This window comes from Notothenia rossii, assembly GCF_949606895.1.
Source record: "Notothenia rossii genome assembly, chromosome: 1".
Classification (NCBI taxonomy): Eukaryota; Metazoa; Chordata; class Actinopteri; order Perciformes; family Nototheniidae; genus Notothenia; species Notothenia rossii.
The window spans coordinates 51758214-51782560 of record NC_136912.1 but is presented as its reverse complement, the minus strand read 5'-3'; the positions used below and the strand labels follow the sequence as shown (position 1 = coordinate 51782560).

Genomic DNA, 24347 nt, shown 5'->3' with positions numbered 1-24347 from the left:
TGTTACATTACATTACATTACATTGCATTTAGCAGGAAGATACAACGTTGAAGAAAACAGAATCATATAAGTACATCAGGTTTCATAGAGCCAAACATTTCAAGTGCTACTCAACTGGCTTTAGATAAGCCAGCCATTTATTAGTATATAAGTGCTTTGTTAGTAATTCAATCGCTCGAAGTGGAGTCTAAAGAGATGAGTTTTCAGTCTGCGCCGGAAGATGTGTAAGCTTTCTGCTGTCCTGATTTCAATGGGGAGCTCATTCCACCATTTTGGAGCCAGGATAGCAAACCCACAAGTTTTTGCTGATGGGAACTTGGTTCCCCCTCACAGTTTGGGTGCAGCGAGCTGTTTGGCTGATGCAGAGCGGAGTGCACGTGCTGGGGTGTACGGTTTAAACATGTCCTGGATGTAGGAAGGGCCAGATCAATTCGCAGCATGGTACGCAAGTACCAGTGTCTTGAAGTGGATTGTAGCAGTTACTGGAAGCCAGTGAAGGGAGCGGAGGAGCGGCGTGGTGTGGGAGAATTTTGGAAGGTTGAAGACCAGACGAGCCGCTGCATTCTGGATGAGCTGCAGAGGTCGGATGGCACATGCAGGTAGACCAGCCAGGAGGGAGTTGCAGTAGTCTAGGTGTGAGATGACGAGAGCCTGGACCAGAACCTGCGCTGATTTCTGGGTCAGCTGGGGACGTATCCTCCTGATGTTGTATAGCGTGTATCTGCAGCAGCGGGTTGTAGCAGCAATGTTTGCAGAGAAGGACAGTTTGTTATCTAGGATCACACCCAGATTCCTTGCAGTCTGAGTCGGGGAAACAACAGAGGGGCCGATGTTGATTGTTAGGTCAAGAGTGGGACAATCTTTTCCCGGAAGGAAAAGCAGTTCAGTCTTGTCAAGGTTGAGCTTGAGGTGATGAGCAGACATCCACCGAGAGATGTCTGCTAGGCAAGCAGAGATGCGTGCGACGACCTGGGTCTCTGAGCGGGGAAAGGACAGAATTAGTTGGGTGTCGTCAGCGTAGCAGTGGTATGAAAAACCATGCGGGCTAATGACAGACCCGAGCAAGTTTGTGTACAAGGAGAAGAGGAGGGGACCAAGAACCGAGCCCTGAGGGACCCCTGTAGTTAATTGACAAGGGTCGGACTCGGACCCTCTCCAAGTAAGCCTGTAGGTGCGGTCTTTGAGGTATGAGGTGAGGAGGGAAAGTGCAGTGCCTGAAACTCCAAGTTCTTGGAGAGTGCGAAGGAGGATCTGATGGTTCACCATGTCGAATGCAGCAGACAGGTCCAGAAGGATGATGACAGAGGAGAGGGAGGCTGCTTTAGCAGTGTGAAGTTCCTCAGAGACAGCAAGGAGAGCAGTTTCTGTTGAGTGACCTGCCTTGAAACCAGACTGGTGCGGATCCAGACGGTTGTTCTGATGGAGATAACAGGAGAGTTGTTTAAAGACAGCGCATTCAAGTGTTTTAGACAGGAACGGGAGGAGAGAGACAGGCCTGTAGTTTATAACATCAGTCGGGTTGAGAGTGAGTTTCTTTAGGAGAGGGTTTACTCTTGCCTCCTTGAGACTGTTTGGAAAGTGACCAGAAGTTAGAGAAGTGTTGATGAAATGGGTCAGAAACGGTAGAATATCAGGAGCGATAGTCTGAAGGAGGTTTGAGGGGATAGGGTCCAGAGGACAGGTTGTAGGAAGGGCAGAGGTAATGAGGGTAAGAACCTCACTTGGAGAGAGAGGGGAGAAGGAGGTCAGTGTGTGGGTGAAAGGTGGGTCTGGTGACCCAGTGGTGAGTAAAGGTGAGTCAGAAAAAGAAGAGCAAATATCATCAACCTTTTTTTCAAAGTGGTTAACAAAGTCGCTTGACAGAAGGGAGGAGGGGGGAGGGGCTTTCGGGGGGTCCAAGAGGGTGGAGAAGATAGAAAATAATTTTGGGGGATTGGAATAGGAAGATTGGATCTTATCTTGAAAGAAAGTGCTTTTTGCCTGAGAGATGGAAGCAGAGAAAGAGGAGAGGAGAGCCTGAGAGGTTAGGAGGTCGACAGTGTCGAATGTTACAGTCAGATCCAGGGGGGGTGGCATTGGGATATTTTTTTTTTAAATCCTCTGGAGTTAAGTTTATTTAATAAAAGAGCATATGTTCAATGTGAAAAGTGACAGTAGATATAGATTAGTTGCAGTTTGGTGCTATATATTTTTTTTGAACACCTTGAATTTCAGGGGGGGCTCGGGGCTCGGGGCTCCGTTGGCGGGGCGCAGCGCCCCTCCAAGACAATGGTCAGGGAAACACTGAGATGGACATGACCAGCCTGGAGGGAGCTCTTGATGACGAGGGTGACCATGGGTCTTATCTTACAAATATATGTTAGCTCGTCAGGAAAAACCCAAAAGGGCCAGCTTACTAGCTGGAACCAAATTATTGTCTTATTACAGGGGTGTCCAAACGTTTCTCACTGAGGGCCACATAAAGGAAAAACATACAAAGGGCTTGGCCCCTCACTAGTTAAGTTATAAGTTAGCAAAATCTATCAAATGTAGGTCAATTATGCTTGATACTTGAACATGCTTTAAAGGTCTCCTAGGTCTTTTATACATAAATAAATGTACCCGGTGTGCAGGGGTGGATCTACGGGGGCTCCCCCAGCTGCCCCCCTAAAACTGCACTTGTAGAAACAAACCTACACTATGTCCACAAGCTTCTCAAGCAACGAAACAAGCAGTTAATTAATTAAAAGTGAATCATTTTAAATATCATTTTAGGCCCGTTAAAAACATAGCTACGGCCCTGCATTAAACTGCGGAGCGGCGTTCACAAAGACCGCGGCTCGCACCGCTGCAGAGAGGGAGCGAGCTATCCCAGCACCTGAAGGTGGATCAGATTCCCCTGGAAGCATTTCCCCTTCCACTAGTTTTGTTTTTACTAAAGATGAGAGCTTGACATTTTTTTTTAGAAAACGCTGCTGTTTGAATCGATAGTGTTTAACAGACAGTCGCTGTTTGGGACATTACGTTACAAAATACTACGCAGACAGCGCTAGCTGGGAGATCGATCACATTATTTGCTAAACTATGCGTACTATTAAAATCCACGTAAATTACACATCACAGTTATGAAGCCAGATAAATTAAACCAGGATACATCCTTTACCGTCAAACTGGATCTAAACACAGCTGCCTTTTTGCATTTGATAAATACTTTCTGATTTTATATTTATTATATGCTACTTATTAGCTACACGGCCCTAACGTGTAAAGTTATACAAGCATTTGTACCAGTGCTTTTCACAAGTAGACTCTTGCAGGCCAGATTAGCTGGAGTGATTCAACGACAACAAAAAGACATATCTGAGAAGTGACCAGGACGAACAGAAAGAGGAAAAGAGAGTACACTGAAGAGACCAGGAGGGTCAGAGCAGGAGAAAGCCAGGAGGAGATGAATGTGAGGAATAAAGATGAAGTGTCAGAAAGAGGGAAAGAAGCAAGGATCAGGAGGCAGATGAAACTCAAGCTGGACCACATGGTATGTTTTTATTCTTCTTGCATACATATTCCATTACAGCAGCACAATCTAGCGGCTCTTAGTATTGACAAATATTTGTTGAAATGTATTGCTGCACAGGTTAGCTCTCTTAAGAGATGGGTGATGTTATTTGTGTACTTAATTATAACTAAGTACTTTTCCTGTACTTACAGTAAACAGAATTCTAGGGTATCATGAGTATTGAGCTGTTTTATACTATATTTTAGTGTGTTTGTCTGAACGCATTGTGTTAGGGCATGATTTAACAATAAATAGGATATATACAGTATAAAATACCCCGTACTGTCCGCCCTCCCATGCCACCCTGGCATGACCACTTGCCCCCCCTTTGCCACCACATGTAAAATGTTCCAGAACCGCCACTGCCGGTGTGTAAGGGAACTCACAAAGTGTCAACAAAAGCTTCTCTCTTTTCCTCCGTACCCAAATCTCTAAAAACGGGGGTACAACGGAGCTGATCCAGATTTGCTGCAGATATGACGCAATATCAAAAATGTGGGCTAGCTTTACGGGTTAGGGTTAGTAACCTAACCCTGACGGACGCCACAAAAGCCAGAGATTATGGAATTAAACCAATAAATAAAAACAAGGATAATTGTGTGTTATTGGTGAGTAAATAACAGTGTGTTAATTTGAAAAGAATAACAAATTAGAAGGAAAGACTTAAAAAATACAGATTTCAGTATTTTGAGGCTCTGAGCCCCATTTATTTTCCTCACAGACGGCAACAAAAGTCAGAAATTATACGATTTAAAATAAAAGCAATAATTGTGGCTTGATATTGAGTAAGAGCATGTTTTTATGAACCACACAGCTTTCGGTCTTCCACGACCAGACCGGAGAAAAAGACGTGCTGCAGGCACAAAACACATTACCAGTAGAAATACATTGCTTTTAAAATCGTTCTGTGTTACACGAAAAAAAGGGGATAATCGTGTTGGTGAACACGAACCAATAGATTACATTTCGTGACTATAACACGAAATGCCATGAGACTGGGTTGGCATCTCGGCTGCTGACATGAAGAGACTGAACAGACTGGTAAAGAAGCTCTGTCCTGGGGAGTCCTCTGGACACTGTTGAGACAAAGCTCCTTCAGCGACAGGCTGCTGCACCCCCGCTGTCTCACGGAGAGATACCGCAGGTCCTTCCTTCAGCGCTGCAGCGGTCAGACTATACAACCAGCACAGCCCTTAGGAGACCCCCCACACACAACAACACAGAATATAACACCCCTTGCTGTTAAATACCAACCAACCAACTATATGCAATATGTAAGGAATGCTCGATTATGGCAAAAATCATAATCTCCATTATTTGGGTCAATAATTGATATCACGATTATTACAAATGATTATCCATTTACTTTGAAAACATCCATTTATTGAAAAAACAGTATGTTTTTAACAGATGATTACCCTGAACTTTAAGTATAATTCAACTGAAAAACCAATAAAAAAAAAAATCTTTTTTTACATTACATTAGGTACATGTTACTTGTTAGACGCTTTTATCCAAAGCGACTTACATACTCAATACTGTGGACAATCCCCACAGGAGCAATTTGGGGTGAATAGTCTTGCGCAGAGACACAACGAAATGCTTTATTTAGATTATGTTGTTTTCATAATCGTTGCAAGCCAAAATCATAATTGCGATTAAAAAACGATTAATTGAGCAGCCCTATTATGTGCAATAACTGTGCAATATATACCTGGCTGCTAAATCCTAAGAACTGTTACAGGATGTGTTTTTTGTAAATTGTGTAACTTTTTATTATTATTTTTTGTAATATATCATAATCATTTTTTAAAACTTTAATACTTTTTAATACAATACATTTAACATATGTAACATTAAGCTGTCTGTGGTTCTTTTTCTGCTTTAACAACGTACATTACCCCTCTGTGGGACTAATACAAGTATTCTGATTCTGATTCTTATCAAGGGATATTAATGGGGTCCTAAATTAAAGAGTATCATAACCTCGTCACCCCTACAACATGTTGTTGAGCCGGGTGGCCAACCTATTTTCTTAACTTATGTTTAACGCAAGTTCTACTCTCTCTCCACCCTCGCGCTGATCTCTCTCTCTATTCTCTTCACCACCAACAGCGGCCAGCTGTACCCTGCACCTGCAGCAAACATGTCTGTAATTTTGAAACTTCTGTTTGAAGGGTCTCCTTTTTCTTCTCTTCAACTTTTTCATTTCTTACTCTTGCTTTTTGCTGATGCACAATTTAATGATGTGATTGAGGGAAACGTGGATGCAAGTAATGAGTCTTGGGATATTTAAAAAGTATTATTAATCATTACGACATTTGTCTTCTTTGTGTGTTTGTGTGTGACTGAGTGTAGGCTGTCAGTTACAATGTCTTGTCCCTTGGATCTCCGACTTTTCCCAATGGACACACAGCGTTGCAAGATGCAGCTAGAGAGCTGTGAGTACAAACAACGAACACACACAATTTGCATAATTACAGGCAGTAAACAAGCCATTGAAAAGCGAACTTTCACTGTTTAGTCAGCATATAGCCAATGTTTTTACTTGCTGAGCGAAAACATTGGTTGCTGTAAGACATTTTTATTGTCCTGTCATTCAACTTTTGCAGCAGCAGAGTGTCAGCTTAGTATTAGTAGTATAATTGTGTAATTGGCAGATAATGGCGACCCAATTGTAAAAAAACAATGCTACATAGTTATAATTGTGGTCAAGAACTCTTCAGCTGTGCATCTCTAATGTCTATGATCTGCGTGTAGGAAATGTTATATTTAGTTGACCTGGTAAGGGATTTTTTTCTGGATCATTCGAACAACTAAACTTTACATGATGAAAACAATTAAATAAATGCAACTTGCAGATCAAAGTTTATGTTAAATAATGGAGTGGCTAAAGATGCACAATATGTTACGAGGTCTGTCCCCAATATCCAGCCAAAACTGAGAAAAGTGCAAAACAAAGGGACTTAACAATTATTTAAACAATAAAATGTTAGCATAGAAATCAAATTCAAATATTGTGTGTTTTGAAATGAATGCCTTGTAAGGGAAAACTGAAACATATAAATGATTACTTTTTTTATGTTTTAGTTGGATATACCACCAGTGATCTTGTGTTCATGTGGCAGTCTGACCCAGTTCAGATGGATGAGATTGCTCTCCCTCAGTTTGACATCAAACAAGAAGACATCATATATGGAAACTGCACAAAATACTACCAAGGAACAGGTTAGTCTTTATAATTATTAAAGCAGATCCACTTACCCCTTTGATGGGGCAAGTTCAGTCATAAGCATATTTTGGTAATGCATTAATATCATCTTGATTGACAGAAGACATCCTGAAGTAAAGGTTGTTATTGTCATTTGACTTCTATCTCATTTGGGTCACCAGCCTACGTGTCCACGCCCACATTGAATCAAGTGAAACTTACCTCTCACTAGTGTCTTCGACAAGCTTTGCACAAGTTATTTGATTGGGCAGAGCTTGAATGTATGCGGCAGGACACCATTAAAAAATGCTAAGGGGTATGAAACCTTCCACAAGAGTCTATGACAAATGGTTCATGAGTTATGAAGGGGGTTGGCCAAAATTTGGGCGGGGAAAGTGTTACCAATGAAAAAGGAACCCCCTGCTGAGTGCAATGACACCTTCCACAAGAGTCTACCGCAAATGATTAATGAGTAATGTATAGGGGGGTGGCTTACATGTAGGGGTCGGGGCTAACCATCAACGAAACAGGATGTCTCTACAGAGTGCTTTGAAATTTTCCACATGAGTCTATGAAACAGTTAATGAGTTATGAAAATGGGCGTGCCTACAGTGTAGGGGTGGGGGAAAAAGACATCATTGGCGTGTATATGTCTTTAGGGCTGGACCCCCTATAGCAGGGGTATTCAACTAAAATTCAACGAGGTCCAGTTAGAGAAAATGTCCCCATGCAAAGGTCCGGAACATCAAAATGTCTAAGTTGCTTTATGAATTAGTGTGGTATATATTGAAGTAGCCTGTAGATTTATCAACGTCTGCATGTAATCAACAACTGACTGCCAATCGAATAAAGAAAGTACAATTCATAAACAACAATATTTATTGTCAAATAACATTGAACTATAGAGATATACAGTAAATACTGTGGATATGTGTAATGTTTCTCTCTGGCTGCATTTCAAAATAAAATAGAGAAAATAAATAAAATAGCTTTTGAAAATGTGTTCATCTTAAAAGTGCTTAATTGTAGATAAATAAAATAAAGTGTAGCAGCAGCTTGAGTTTCCCTTTTTCTTTGTTAACTGTTTCACATCATGACTCAGATCAGTCTTTAAACATCATAACTTTTGTGTTGAACAGTTTTAAAGTTTCTCTTTCTTTCCCTCTTATATTGCAGCCCCTCACTCACTGTTTTTTAATTCAGTGTGAGAATTGAACTCGAGCTTGTCCTGCCAGGAGTTTAAATCTGGGCTGAAATGGTGTCAGGGCCATTCTCATACACACATGCAGGTGCTCATTGGTTAGCCTGCCCTGGAACGATATTTAGTTTTTGTGACCTTAGTTCTAACTTGAGAGGGAATGTTTGGTCAAACACTTTGTGTTTTGTCTCATAGTGGCGTTTTGGCACTTTTAATGAGCGCCATGGTCTCTGAACAAATGAGAAACACTGGTTCTGTGCTCCCAGTGGGCAGGATGAACATGAATGAGTCCGTCCACTCAGGGTTAAAGGCTCTGTTCTCACTGTCCACCTTCCTCTTCTTGGAGAGCGCCATGTGTAATGATTTGTCTCTCCTGTCTGCCGCTAACACGCCTGTTCACTCTCCTCTCCGCTTCTCTCCCTGTCTCGCTAATTGTTCTCTTCACTCACTTTCCTCTCCGCTTGCTTCTCTCTGCCGCGCTCTCATCTCTTCTTCAGTGTTTCTCTCCCTGTATCGCTCACTCGTCTCTTTTGCCCCCTGTCGCCAGCGGTTAAAATAGAATCACCCCGTCAACATTGAAATCCCCTATTAATGTATTGATTATTGGTCCGGGTCCGTATAGGTCGGCGTCTGGGTCCGTATCCGGACCGTGGTCCGCCTGTTGCCGATCCCTGCCCTATAGCATAGTTCAGTAACAGGCGGACCTTTGAAGTGCCAATGTGAAACGCTACTATGAGACAAAACACAAAGTGTTTGACCAAACATTCTATGAAGGTAGATATGGTGCAAAATACGAGAGCTTGTAAAACCTGATGTGATCACTTGCAGAAAAAAGATCTGAGCTTGTGTGCATACATTTACACTTGTATAAAATATCCACGTATCTGTGAACCAAATTTGAAGTCACAGAAGGAGAAGGGGCGGAGCTATCAGAACGACGAGGCGCAAGCTCGGGTCAGTCACACACAAAAAAGTGACTACGGTTGTCACTTCCACACCAACGCAGCTCCTACAGATGTAGCGATTCATTTCAGACAGTTTGAAACGCGAGGGCCGTGATTGGTACGTGATCTGCCCTCGCTCAAGGGAAAACCTCCAGCTTGACTTGAGACCGCCCCCGTGATAGATAAATGTAATTATAATGAAGCCAGCTGCAATGGATCATTGATCCACCAGGGGGTGCAGTGGGGTTCCACACTGGAGCTCATGTGAAATAAAGTCAGATACAGTACGCTGGATGTACAGCGGAACTTTGTTAAGATCCATATGTCACGGATATCATACTACTGTGCTAAATAAGAAACATCTAATCAATTACAAAACATCACCATGTTGTTATTTAACAAAATAATTTTGTTATTCGAAAAAAACGAACGGGAGGAAATGCAGCCCGGCTCTCGATTTTAATCCTTATTTAATCATCATCTTCACCACGATCATTTATGTTTATGTTCGCCGAATTGACATGAAATCAATATTAATTTAAATGCTTTTATGGATTTATAAAATGTTTTTATTGATTTAAAAAATAGTTGTATGTATTGATTTAAATTGACATGCATCCGCTAAGAAAAATAGTCCGTTGTTACCGTTTTTTAAACAGTCTGAATGAAACGGCAGCTCTCAGCTGTGTATTTACACAACTAATGGCCCATCAACCACAGCTCTCTCCCCCCCTGATCTTTCTTCTCCAGCAGCTAAATTAACTGTAGGTTACTCTGAGTGACCATAGACTGTATGTGACAAGCTTACAGTTAGTGACGTAACAACACCATAAAAGCTGGTGGGTTGAAAGCAATACGGGAGGTAAAAATAACTAGAATAATTGTGATTTATTTATTGTGGCTTTTATGTTTTTAGGTATCAAATGTTATGTAATTCAGGCTTATAGTTCACCCTTCTCTAAAAGCCTTCAACAATGACAATATTCATAGTAATTTAATAAATCCTTCCAACACACATTGTAAAAAATAGCCGACTGTAAGTTAAGAAATCATTCCAATATGTGCATCCTCTGATGTAAGAACAATAACATTATAAATAGTAACATAGCTGAACATGGTATTGCACATTTAGCTTTGAGTGTTACTGACCTGAGATGTTTTTATTACATTAATTAAGGTGACTGAGGCTTTTTAACATACAGGGATGCAAACTCATCAGGTATGAAAAAGGTGACAAGGATCCGAGCCCCCGGCTCCCCCACCCCACGGAATAACAGAGGATTTTAGCCGTCAGAACAACTAAAGCAGCAGTGTTAATAAAAACAGAAACGCCAAAGAGTCACATCTAATAGAAATATATAAAAGCATTTATTTTAAATTGTGTAGCAGTCAGTTTATAATTTTGGCAGCACTGTTGAGCATTTTGAAAATGTATTTTCATGCCTCTGTGCAATGCCTAAGTCTTTCTATCTTTATAGTCACATGGTGTAAAGTAACTAAGTTCATAAACTCAACAAGTACTATACTTGGGCACAATTTTGAGATACTTTTACTTTATTTAAGTATTTCAATGTTTTGCTACTTTGTTCTTCTACTCCACTACAGTTTAGAGGTACATGCTGTACTTTTTCTCCACTCCATGTATGTAATACCTTTAGTTACTTTACAGATGTGGATGAATGATGTGAAATATAATCAAGTGTTAATTCCGACTTTAGTTCCACCTGGAGTAAATCCACAAGCTACCCTGCAGTATACAAAGTCATTCAAACTAGCTGCACCTTTACCAGCTTTGAGAACACTTTCATGATCAATCATTATAAAACATATCATATCTATTATTCTGAAATGGACCAATCTGCACAATGACTACTTTTACTGTCGCTACTTTCACTATATTTTGATGATAATACTTTTCTACTTTTAGTTGAGGAACATTTTGAATGCAGGACTTTTACTGTAACAGAGTATTCCTACACTCTGGGACTATTACTTTTACTCAAGTACAAGATCTGAGTACTTCTACTTTTACTCAAGTACAAGACCTGAGTACTTCTACTTTTACTCTAGTACAAGATCTGTGTGCTTCTACTTTTACTCAAGTACAAGACCTGAGTGCTTCTACTTTTACTCAAGTACAAGATCTGAGTACTTCTACTTTTACTCTAGTACAAGATCTGTGTGCTTCTACTTTTACTCAAGTACAAGATCTGAGTACTTCTACTTTTACTCAAGTACAATACCTGAGTACTTCTACTTTTACTCAAGTACAAGATCTGAGTACTTCTACTTTTACTCAAGTACAATATATATATACGTATACCACCTCTGTTTATAGCCTATGAAAAAAACTATTAGAAATAGAAGCCTAAAGCTAACGTTAGCAGATAGTGACAATGTATGCTAGCTAGCTAGCTCAACGATTCCTTAAATAATATTGCCACAGAAAAACTTTTCAGTTCACATCACGCTCTGCCGCTCCGACAGGGAGCTCTGCTCTGAACACCTGAACGGCCCGTTCTAACAGCTGTTCACCAGCAATCCAGTCTGTGCCACAGTGACTCCGGACGCACTGTTAATATTAACGAACGCACCCGTAGGTAATGTAGAAGCTAGACCATCATCTCGGAGCAGCAGAGCCTTATTATACATCCATGAGCAGAGCCGACAGGCAGGAAGACTCGAGCACACAGCTCGCACTTCATTATAATATATAAAAAAAGAACACCATGCGTGTCATGATGGCACATTCAGCTCACGGCCGCAGATTACTCCGGGTCCCAGACCCCCCCATACCCCAAAAATATTTTTATTGCAGATCTACATGAATCACACAAATGACTTATTTTGGATTCAAAACGGCAAATTTCGCCGAAAGGTGACAAGTTTGCATCACTGAACATAGACAGAGCACAACTGAAATATAACATTAAGATGTAACAACATAATACACTTTTTGGGGATGCTTGGGATGTGAGGAGTGAGGGACACGGCTTAGAACGGGCGTGTCGCCTGGTAGGACAGGAGAGTGTGTGCACCAGTCTGCCTTGATCTATGAATTCATGTCCATGACACTCACTGCTGCCCACAGCTGTTTTATAGAAGGAAATTCCTTCACTTCATGAAAGTGTTTTAACCACACACACCTCTACACACATATGACGGGTGTTATTTTTCCCATAAGGAACAAGCCGCTGCAAATTATCCCGCTTATTACACGGCCACATTCTCAACAAAGTAACGACATGACTCCCAATATTAATTTAAATGCTTTTATGGATTTAGAAAATGTTTTTATTGATTTAAAAAATAGTTGTATTTATTGATTTAAAAAATAGTTGTATGTATTGATTTAAATTGGCATGCATCCGCTAAGAAAAATTGTCCGTTGTTACCGTTTTTTAAACAGTCTGAATGAAACGGCAGCTCTCAGCTGTGTATTTACACAACTAATGGCCCATCAACCACAGCGCTCTCCCCCCCTCCCCCCTTGATCTTTCTTCTCCAGCAGCTAAATTAACTGTAGGTTACTCTGAGTGACAAGCTTACAGTTAGACACAACACTGTCATTGCAAGTGACCCTTATTCTCATATTAATAATAATAATAAATCATACAGTATGTGTCCGAAAGGGAGTAGGAGGAAGCAAACACAAAAATATACCAAAAATATACTGCATATTAAAGCAAACGATTGTTAAGGTAAAAGTATGAGCATAACAAATAAAGAAGTGTAATGTAAAGATTTACATTATAATTATGATTATTTTATATAAAAAGACTATATATTATTGAATTACAAGATTAGATATACTTTAGTTGATCTAAAATATTGATTTGTTCAAATGCTCTTCAAAACACAACTGAAAGTCCATTAAACTTGTCTTTCTGTATTTGTGAATGAAGCGCCATCTCCTGGTTAAAACCTGAAATTGAAAATCTTGCAACGCCCTCTTGGAAAATAGTGGGAGGGCTTAACATTCCTCTATACTGGTTTTAGGCAGGTCGTAGGCAGGAAGCTGTAAGCTGGAGTCTGAAATGAAGTGCTACATCTGTAGCTTCTAGCACCGTGCTTCGCTCACAACAACAACAACAATGGGCGACTGCGTCGGGTCGATGATCGTGTTACTTTGAATCATACGAAGCCAGATTCAATTAAATAACTACTTCTCCAACCTTATACTTTTCTCCAGAGTGCCGTGGTTCATTGTTTATTAATGTTTTACAGCGGCATTTACAGTCCGCTGCAGTGCTGCTCGTCCACTGGAGTTTATTCTCCCGTGAACTCAAAGCAGTGGCCGCTGTAAAGTATTCATTGTCTGACTGCCACATAAGCAGATGATAAATATCCCCAATTCCCCATAAGTGAATGTGTTTCAGTATGAATTGACACTGTTTGGCATCACAACGCTGTTATGAAAGTTTCTCTGGTATAAAATGGGTGATGTTAGCATAGCAACCGAAGCTAAACTGACTATATTGACTGGATACTTGTTGCTTTAACTTGTGGCATAAGCTGTTTTCTAAAGGCACATTTTACCGGCGTATTTTTCATTATGATTCTACTTGTGATAGTCGGACATGACAAGCTGTGCAGCCCATGTATTGATACCATCTGATAGCGCTATAATACAAAACAAAACGTCTGCCCCCTCCACAATGATCAATAACAGCGAACGGATGGTCAAAGTAAGGTACAAATAAACAGAATCACACGAAGCCTGGTTAGTGTTGCCTGACTTTATAAAGTGTGTTTGGTTGCGTTCTAGTCACTTTGCTCAGTGCTACTGCTTGTTACAACTTTTATTTGCCTTACTCTCCACAAACTGTTAGTTCAGGTTAATCTCACCCCCCTCCGACGTAAGCGTGCGTATGAGATTCTTGCCTCTAGACTAGACCAACACATTTTTCGAGCTTGGTAAGAACCGGTTTTCGGGAAAAAGAGCCGGCTCCGCTGCGGCTTGAACAGGAAAAACCGGTGCTTATCAGGCACAAGCTCCGAACCGGCCCTGGAACCGCGTTGGTGTGAAAGGGGCAACACGCGGGCCCCCACAGTCATCCGGTTCGACCTGACATGGCTGTTTGACTGACCCGAATTTTCAAATACAGCCCAAGAGGAACATTACACATACATATCCACAGTATTTTACTGTATATCTGTATAGTTCAATTTTAATTGACAATAAATATTGTTGTTTTTTAATTGTACTTTCTTTATTTGATTGGCAGTCAGTTGTTGATTACATGCAAATGTTGATAAAGCTACAGGCTAATATATATCACAATAATTTATAAAGCAAGTTAGACATTTTGATGTTCCGGACCTTTGCATGGGGAGATTTTCTCTGACTGGACCTTGTTGAATTTTAGTTGAATACCCCTGCCCTATAGGCACCTGTCATTTGGTGAATAAAAACAAAGTCTGTTGAAATTATACCAACTTTAAAAAAAAATATGAATTGCCAAGATGCACAATTTTGGGGAATTTTGGAATTCAAGGGCGTAGGATGAAGCTGACCAAATTTAAAGTTTATCGGACAACATCTGTATTAGGAGTTTACAATTAACAACAACTTTGTTCCTGCAAGTAGGTGGCGGTGTGACTTTGGGTCAATGTGGCTATTTGAATGGTGTCAGTGCTGGATGTAATGCCCGTCAAATTAAGAGCAGATTGGATTCTGTACAGCGGAGGAAATAAGTATTGGATCCCTTGCAGGTTTTGTAAATGTGCCCACTTACAGAGAAATTAACAGTCTATAATTGTAATGGTAGGTTTATTTTAACAGTGAGATTAAGAATATATAAAAGAAAATCCAGAAATTGACATTATATAAAAGATAAAAATGTATTTGCATTTAACTGTGGGAAATAAGTATTTGATCCCCTTGCATAACATGTATTAGTTCTTGGTGGAGAAACCCTTGTTGGACACACAGAGGTCAGACGCTTCTTGTAGTTGGTCTCCAAGTGTGTGCACATCTCAGGAAGGATTTTGGTCCACTCCTCTCTAAATCCTTCAGGTTTTGAGACTGATGCTTGGCATCTGGAAGCTTCCTTCTGCGCGGACGGTTTTCACGACCGAGGCCGAGGCGGCGGTGCGAGGGAGACGCTTCCTCCTCTCGATGAACGGAGCCACCAGCGCTTTACCCAGCCGCTCCAGGAACACCCTCCTTTTGTTGCGCTTGCCGGGCATCCACCCGGGGTTGAGCTCTCACCACACGACAAAGGTGTTGTAGCAGGACACGTCCAGGATGTTGTGGAAGACCACCAGGGGCCAGCGCGCGGTCATCCTCCTGCAGCTGTAGGCGCCGATCACCAGGTTGTCCACGTCTCCCTTGTTGCGGTTGACGCGCGGCTTCTGGTCGGCGCGCTCGCTGATCTCGGGGGGCCCTGTGTGCCGCGTGCTCAAGAGAACCACGTTCCTGCCCTTCTTGGGCACATAGGAGACCAGGGCCGCGGTGGGCGTGAAGGCAAACTCTGAGGAAAAGACCTGTCTGCGCCGCGAGCTCCCCGGGGAACTCGGTCCTGTTTTTGCGCATCGTGCCCACCACGGTGATGTTCCTCGCCAGGAGCCGCTGCGCCAGTTCGCAAGAGGTGAAAAAGTTGTCGCACGTCACGTTGCGACCACCTCCGAGCCCCCGCATCCCCTGGTTCTTTTCGGGCGGGCCCCCGGCGCTCGCCTTGCCGGTGTACACCTGCATGTTCCACGCGTAGCTGGATCTGGCGTCGCAGGCCACCCAGGAATTGATTCCGTATTTGGCGGGCTTGCTGGGCATGTACTGCTTGAAGCCGCAGCAGCCTAGGCGGGGATGGAGAGAGAGAGAGAGAGGGGGGGGGGAAGCGGGGATGGGGAGAATATAAATGTACATTTCGTAGATGTAGTCGACAGATAGACGGATAGCTAGCTAGCTAGCTATCTAGATAGACGGATAGACGGATAGATACACGGATGTACGGAGGGACGGACGCATCACCTACCTACCTACCTACCTACCTCTGAACGGGACCAGTTGCTCATCCACCGTGACCTCGGGCCCGGGCTCGTATAGGTACGGAAGCCGCTTCGTCCACATGTCCCAGACCCGGCGCACGGCCGCGTGTTTGTCCGAGGCGCGCCTCTCGGCTCTGGTGGCGCGGTCGTCGAACCTCAGCATCCGTGAGAACACGTGAAAGAGTTTGAGGGGCATGGTGGCGCGAGAGCGGCAGGGCTGTTTTCCGTCCCACAGGCTGGCCGCGGCCTCGCCCTGGGACTTGTACACGCCCGCGAAGATCAACAGCCCCGTGTACGCGCGCAGGTCCGTCTCGTCCATCCCGGCCCACGCGTCTCCGTATCTCCGCGCGCCCTCCAGGTTCGTCATGTCGAGGACGACTCGCTTGATGGCCAGGGTGACAAACAAGCAGACTCGATGTCAAGTCAGCTCTCCGTTCTTTGAGAGAAAAGTCTCTCTCACTGGAACGGCGGCTGCTGCTGCTGCTGCTGCAAGCGCGGTGTCTCGGTCCCGTGCTCGCTGTTCGTCCCGTACTTGTTCTCGAGCTCCTCCTCGATGGTCTCGTTGTTCTTCTTCTCGGCCTCCTCCGTCTCCGTCTTCCCCTCCTTCTTCTTCTTCTTCTTCTTCTTTTTCTTCTTCTTCTTCTTCTTCTTCTTCTTCTTCTTCTTCTTCTTCCTCATCGTCCTCCCCTGGACCGCAGTCTTTGTATCCATCCTCTTCGTCTTCTTCTTCTTCTTCATCATCATATTCTTCATCATCGTCCTCTTCTTCATCACCACGATCCTCTTGTTCTCCTTCTCCACCCTCACCCTCTGGACCAGGTGTCTCGCGAGCCCGCGCGTGTTCCCCCCGGTGCCCTTCTTCTTCTTCTTCTTCTTCTTCTTCTTCTTTTTCTTCTTCTTCTCCTTCTTCTTCTTCTTCTTCTTCCTCCTCTGGCCCCGCTCAGTGGCTAGCCCCTCGTCCGTCTCCCAAACTCTGCGCCTCGGGCTCCGGGTCGCGGCCCCGCGTCTCTCGTTGCCCGCTCTGCTCTTTCCGTTCTCCCCGTTGTCCTCCCGAAACACGCTCGTCCTCGTCCTCGTCCTCCTCGGACACCACCTCATCGTGATCTTTGTCCTCGTACACCCGGACCTCATCCCCGTACTCGAGCGCGTCCTCCTCTCACCTGCCCGCTGGGCTCGTCTTCTTCTTCTTCTTTTTCTTCTTCTTCTCCATCTTGTACATCTTCTTCTTCTTCTACCTCTTCGTCTTCTTCTTCTTCTTCTTCTCCCTCCTCGGACGAATCCGTGGAGTCCTGCGCAGCTGCGTTTGCATAAAGCTTTCCTAGGACCTCTCGAGCGGTGAGGATACGCGCGGCCATTGCTCCCCGAGGAACGAGCGCGACCCAGCCGTGTTAGTGCCGCGCGGCGCATCCTTTCCGGGTCGCTCGGACCCCGAGGGCGGCGGAGGGTGGAGGAGGGTCGCTGCGGAGCGCTAGGCTAGACGGGACTAGGTGGCGGTGGTGGCGGTGATGGAAAGAGGAGGGTCGCTCGGAACCATAGTGCGGCAGAGGGAAGCTGCGGAGAGCTAGGCTAGACGGGACGGGGTGTTGGCGGTGGTGAAGGAGGGAGGAGGGTCGCTCGGAACCGGAGGGCAGCGGCGGCGGCGGAGGATGGCTAGAAGGGACTGGAGGCTGAGGACGAAGGGGCGGGTCGCTTGGACCCAGAGGGCTGCGGACCGGGTGGCGAAGAATGATTGAGGAGGAGGATGAGGGGGGTCACTCGGACCCGAGGGTCGCTCGGACCCCGGAAGGCTGCGGTGGCGGAGGGGCGATGCGGAGAGCTACGCTAGACGGGACGGGGTGGCGGAGGAGGAGGATGACGGAGGGTCGCTCGGACCCCGAGGGCGAAGGGAGGGAGGGAGGGAGGGAGGGAGTGCTGGGCTGGGTTGGGCTACGCGAGACGGGGTGGTGAAATGATAGAGGAGGAGGGTCGCTCGGACCCCGAAGGCGGCGGCGGAGGGGCGTCGCGGAGAGCTACGCTAGACGGAGGGACAACGGGAGGGTTAAGACAACTTACATTTTGATGAATGAATGGTAAAAAAAAGGGTTTCTGGAAACTGTTTAGAAACCAATTTTAGTATTGGCAAAATTGTCAAATTTCACTGCATGCAAAAAACACCATGATTTTTGTTAAGTTCATAGAGGTCTGTTTTTTTTAAATGTTGTCCCCTCTTTTGTTTGCATGCTTTATGGAATCAGCTCCCTTACAACTGGGGATAAGAGAGGTGTCTCCTCTCTCTTTGCCCTTATCCACACTAAAGTGTATCAAAAACAATTCTGAAGCCCAAAGTATCTGAATGGAAGGAAACTTTAGTTCAGGTTAGACCCCCTCCACTTCCACCTAAATTCTTTATAAAAAGAGACTTTAGGTTTCAAGTCAACTGTCTTCTATTTATTGTGAATCTTGCCTCCAAACCCCCTGGGTTGCACAAAAATAAGCCTTTATTGTAAGATAATCCCATTGCAAACATACCTACACAGTGTGCATAACAAAACAGTTTTTTGCATTACAATTTCTCTGTGTGTTTCCAGGATACTACACCTGCGTTGAAGTGATTTTTACATTGCGTAGGCAGGTTGGTTTCTACTTGATGGGGGTTTATGCTCCAACTCTGTTGATTGTCGTTTTGTCCTGGTTATCATTCTGGATCAACCCTGATGCCTCCGCTGCAAGGGTGCCATTGGGTAAGTACAACAAATAAACAATGTATATGATGTATTGCATCAATAAACATTTCAATATTCAGAAATCGTACTCCAGTATCAACCATACAATTCCCCCTATTCTTCATTCATTCAAATGTATATACATCCAAGTAACAATGGAAAGGGACAATATAATGAAAGAAGGCTACGGATTACAGAACAATGCCAAACTAGAAGCCAAACATAAAGTTGAAGCTAGTTTCCTTGATTGAGTCGTACAATAAAGTAAGATAATTTTTGTTTGGAAGCCAATTATCCTTTTTTTCAAGGAGGGGGGGGGGGGGGGGTCATTTGTAATGTAATGTCACAAGATGATCTTCATCCATGCGCTCTCTTTATCACACACACACACACACACACACACACACACACACACACACACACACACACACACACACACACACACACACACATTGGATACCATGTAAAATGTGTGTGAATGTATTACGTATCCCATCCATGTCATCATATTTTAAGTGTGGGGTGGATGAAACACCCAAATGACAAAGATCTTTATACATTTCAATTGTCAAAAAATCATTAGAATATGGTCATAACCAAAATCAAACTTATTTATTTTATTTTTGTTGTTCATTTATAGTGGTGAGCCTGCAGGTCTTCTACCACCTGTCTCAGAGCCTCTCCTCCTCCCTCTGTGAAGCAGAACGTTTTAAAGTATTTTACCTGGTTACAATTCTCTTTTTTATGCATATTTTACTAATTACTCCCCTTTTAAACTGTATTTTTGTTTTATTGTCCTATAGTATACATTGGAATGATTTCATAACTGGTATTAATTATTAAAATAACATAATAATATATAACCATAATAATTATGTAAAGGTGTGCCTTGGAAATATTTGTTTACTTACATGGTTACTAAAACGTTACAGAACCACTGAGCTAACTTAGACTCACGTTGACTATCCAAACACTCTAGAAGTCCTCTAGTTCACCAACCTGAGCTGTAGATAGAGCATCTCTCACTTCCTGACTGACTCTGACTCAACAGGTATTAGAGTATTCATTATTCTCGTGTCCAGGAGAGAAGCTTTAAAAGTAAGAGACAATGGAGTCTCTGAGAAAGGTTCAAATGGGTACTTTAATTAAAAAGCAGGAGATGTGAGGAGAGAAAAACTGCAGCTTCCTCTCGCAGTCCGGGCCGTGGAAAAAGACACCCCACAAAGCTCTGTCACCTGACTATATATCTAATTTGGCTCCTCCTCTTCAGTGGCAGCTGTGGTGACGTAGGGGGACCTACCTCCTTTGGTCTTCAATGTCCGTTATTGCGCATAACAGAGGATTCTGACATTGTACATTCAATACATAACTAAACACGCCTTTTCTCCTCATACTCCCTTTCATTACTTTTTATTTAATACATTTTAACGGCTGTAATCGTGTTTTCCGTAAAACCTGAAGTCAAGCTTACTGTTGGTATTTCGGAGATCCCTTCTGGAATAGCTTTTCAAAATAAAATTTAACCACAGGCGAAAGCTAACCGGAAGCATTTTCACAATAAAACTACTAATAGTAATACAATTAGTGTATGTTTAAACTATCTTCTATCATTAAATATTGATTTTAATTTCTAACACAGGAGAGAACTCTTCCTCCTGTGCTATGCTGATAATGTTATCCATTAGTGGAGCTAGCTACTAATAGATGCTCACAACAATCCCTGTAACCGATGCACTACACGGATGTGTGAGCTCTCTCTCGCTCACTGACAGATGAATAGATCCTAGCTATTTTTAAAATATTCTTTATGTTATAAAAAAAGGACCTTGAAATCTGGGGCTATTTATAGAAAAAGTGATGACGCCACTTTCCTGGCCCCACATTTCAGTTTGTAAACTTCTTCAATAAAACAACTACTTCAGACTGACTAACATATCCCATGACAATACGGTACAGTAAGCAACAGAACCAAATGAGACACTACACATCCCAAGATGGCGCACGCTCTGCTGCGACCAGACCCGGCGCCAGAACAAATCTAAAGGGAGGGCATACAAAACCGTCATGTGCTGCGGGCCTGCGGCACAATATATATCAAACAGCAAGGCCAACAGCATTGCGTAAAGACGCACACTTATCGCAAATACATACACAAATAAAGGGCAACATAGAAACCACTTTTGAAATATTGTGTGCGTGGTAGCACAAACACTGGTAAATCACGAGCAAGGCACACTGGTTAAGGAAGGCAGCTTCCTCATCGTTGCACTCGGAGAGAAATAGTAGAGACGGAGACGATGAACTGTTTAGCCCGCCTTGGGCATGGTTTATTTTCCCATGCACTGCAGGTGCATCCTTTCGCTCAGCCGAGCTAACTTAGAACATTATTTTGGCCAACTCTGCATCTTTGTGCAGCGTATACTCAAACAGCGATAGGAAGAGCCCACTGCCTGACTCAGATATGCTGTGGAGTGAATCGAGGTCACCTCTGAGAGGGAGTTGGTTGACAGCTAAAAAAAAGCTATAATATCAACGACAGCTGACACGTAATAACGGTTCCGTGCCAGCTGATCTGCACCAAAGTACTAATTTCCTTATTTGTTTCCTCGCGTATCTGTCTCTCTCTCCACAAACTCTCACATGAAATGTGTTCTTTTGATGCGGCATGCCTTAGCAGTCCTTTATCAGTCTGTAATGCGTGTTACCAGTCGCAAAAACCTTTGACAGTAAAAGCCGCATCAGATGAAGACGTATTTACTTTAAACTCTCTACAGGGGAAACAGAAGGCTGCGTCTGCTTTTAACGAATACTCAAGCCATGGTCTGTTGTTGTACCATGCAGTGGCAAAAGTGCGCTTCTTTACTGAAAACAATCTCCCTGGATAACGATCCAGTTTCACCTGGTTGGGTTTATTAACCCCAAGATCATCTGGGGCTGTTGTCTTTGAGCGGTTGCTGGCCCAATAGTACCTGTTGATGTGCTGTAAGGTAGCGTCTGTAGTGGAGGCACCGGCACCGGAGGAGGAGGAGACGGAGGATGCTGCTGGCGGGTGTGGTGCAGGGTGTGGCAACGCAGGTGGTGATGGTAGGGGCACAAGGAGCTGTGCCTCGGTGGACAGCGTTGGTGGCGGCCGTCTTGATGAGTCAAGGCTTGGGCTCACTAACTCAGCCCCGGGGTTTGCCGAGGTCAAGCTTGTGACATTAAGGCGTGCTGCTGCAACGGCAGGTGCAGGGGTCGCCAGCAGCACCATCGGCTGCAGTTCTTTCATTGCTACTTCGTTTTAATAAATCCTTAGACCTTTTAAGCCAATTTCTGATGTCCATTTTGTAATTCAAACAGAAATGGGAGTCTACCGAATGTACAATAAACAAATCCAGAATAGGCGGCAGAGTGTGACGCTGTGATTGGTCTAAATGTGGACGAATCACAAATCACAACAGACACATGCATTTATTTGACGTAGCCTGCAATTTTTTTTTTGTTACTATCCTACATCACATACATCGTGGCATAAAAGTTCAGAGTTTATTTATAATAAAAAAATATTAAAAATGTTTTTTAAATGTTTTAAATAATACAAAATTGTGTTTAATGGGGGAGGGCAGGAATGTCAAATCTTACGTCTACATGTTACGTCTTATTTGTGTCTCCATGAACTGTTAAGTGTTTTATGTTAAATGTTACACTCGGCTGGCCAACATGACCAGAAGTTACAAAGCGATCATCATTGTAATAACCATTCTACAGATGTAGCACTCCAGATAGGACTCACACGGGTGTATCCCAGTCAAAAACCCAGCGGATGCCAGTGGCTGGGGGTGTTGCCAAATTGCTAGAGGGCGTTGCCAAAGTTCTCCATTTGTTCAATTACAGGATTTAACCATGAGATGGCGCTTCATTCACAAATACATAAAAATATAACTAAAACTACAACTGGGTATTGTAGAACTTAGTCTGTTTGCAATGTTTGCAGCTCTACAGTTGTGTTTGCTGAATACTGTAGCATTTAATCACTTATTTGTTATGGTTTTCACAGGCTACTATAATAAAAAATTATCAATATTTTTTAGATCAAATAAAGTATATAGTTTGCTTTATGCAGTATATTTTCTGCCCAGCACCTTACCGTGGTAGAGAGGTTTGTGGGACCTGATGAACCTGGGGGCTGTGTTGTCTGGAACCTTGTGTTCCTGGTAGGGTCTCCCATGGCAAATTGGTCTCAGGCAAGGGGCCAGACTAAGATTGGTTCACAAGACCTCATGAAAGACGACACACAAAGTGAGGATACCCGGCCCGGAGGAAGCCCGGGGTCCCCTTCTGGAGCCAGTCCCAGAAGGAGGACTCGTCGGCGAGCGTCTGGTGGCCGGGCTTGCCACGGAGCCCGGCCGTTCACAGCCCGAAAAGGCAACGTGGGCAACACCTCCGCTTCTCCGTCCTGCGGGCCCACCACCTACGGGAAACAGCGATGGGGTCGGGTGCGCTGCAAGAAGGGTGGCAGTGAAGGCAGAGGGTCTCGACGGACCAGACCCGGGCGGCAGAAGCTGGCTTTGGGGACGTGGAACGTCACCTCTCTGGGGGGGAAGGAGTCCGAGCTTGTGCGGGAGGTGGAGCGTTACCAGTTGGATCTGGTTGGGCTCACCTCTATGCACAGCGTCGGCTCTGGAACCTTACTTCTGGACAGGGGTTGGACTCTATTCTTCTCCGGAGTTGCTCAAGGTGTGAGGCGCCGGGGGGGTGTGGGGATACTCACAAGTCCCCGGTTGGGTGCTTCGTTGTTGGAGTTTACCCCAGTGGACGAGAGGGTCGCCTGCCCACGCCTGCGGGTTATGGGGGGGAAAACTCTGACTGTTGTGTGTGCTTATGCACCCAACAGCAGTTCAGAGTATACGGCCTTCTTGGAGACCCTGGAAAGAGTCCTTTATGGGGCTCCTGAAGGGGACTCTTTAATCTTGCTGGGAGACTTCAACGCACATAGGGAATGATGGAAACACTTGGAGGGGAGTGATTGGGAGGAACGGCCCCCCTGATCTGAACCGGAGTGGTGGTTCGTTACTGGACTTCTCTGCTAGTCATGGATTGGCCATAACAAACACCATGTTCGAACATAAGGATGCTCATAAGTGTATGTGGTACCAGAGCACCCTAGGCAGAACGTCCATGATCGATTTCGTTATCGTATCATCGGACCTGAGGGCGAATGTTTTGGACACTCGGGTAAAGAGAGGGGCGGATTGTCAACTGATCATCATTTGGTGGTGAGTTGGGTCGAGTGGCGGGAGAAGCCTCTGGATAGACCTGGTAAGCCCAAACGTGTAGTTCTGGTGAACTGGGAACGTTTGGAGGAGGCCCAAGTTCAGGAGGCCTTCAACTCACACCTCCGGCGGAGCTTTTCGGGCATTCCTGTGGAGGTTGGGGACATTGAACCAGAGTGGTCGGTGTTCAAAGCCTCTATTGCCGAAGCCACGGCGGGGAGCTGTGGTCTCAAGGTCCGAGGTGCCTCAAGGGGCGGGAACCCTCGAACCTCCTGGTGGACACCGGTGGTCAGGTAAGTGCATCTCTCTTTTTCTCGACTTTCTCCCCATTCATTTGTTGGGGCCGTGGGCCACCATATGCTGGCAATGGGATAACCAGGCGTTTATGCGGTCCACCGGAAGCATACTATACTATATGAGGACAGCCAATGTGTGATGCGTGTATTCGAGCATAGGTGGTGCTAGAGACCCATGCGGGTACTTGTACTTATCCCCCGAAGCAATATGGGGGCCCA

General features: G+C 44.2%; 1 protein-coding gene across 2 annotated transcripts in view; it reads left to right on the top strand.

Annotated features, from left to right (window-relative positions):
• Nucleotides 1-24347, top strand: part of LOC307033746 (glycine receptor subunit beta-like) — a 186598-nt gene that overhangs the window by 77705 nt on the left and 84546 nt on the right. For both annotated transcript variants that reach the window (XM_079672322.1, XM_079672323.1), the window contains exons 6-8: nt 5894-5976; nt 6626-6763; nt 18446-18598. In XM_079672322.1, coding sequence (XP_079528448.1) covers nt 5894-5976; nt 6626-6763; nt 18446-18598 — 374 coding nt within the window. The remainder of the gene's footprint in view (nt 1-5893; nt 5977-6625; nt 6764-18445; nt 18599-24347) is intronic.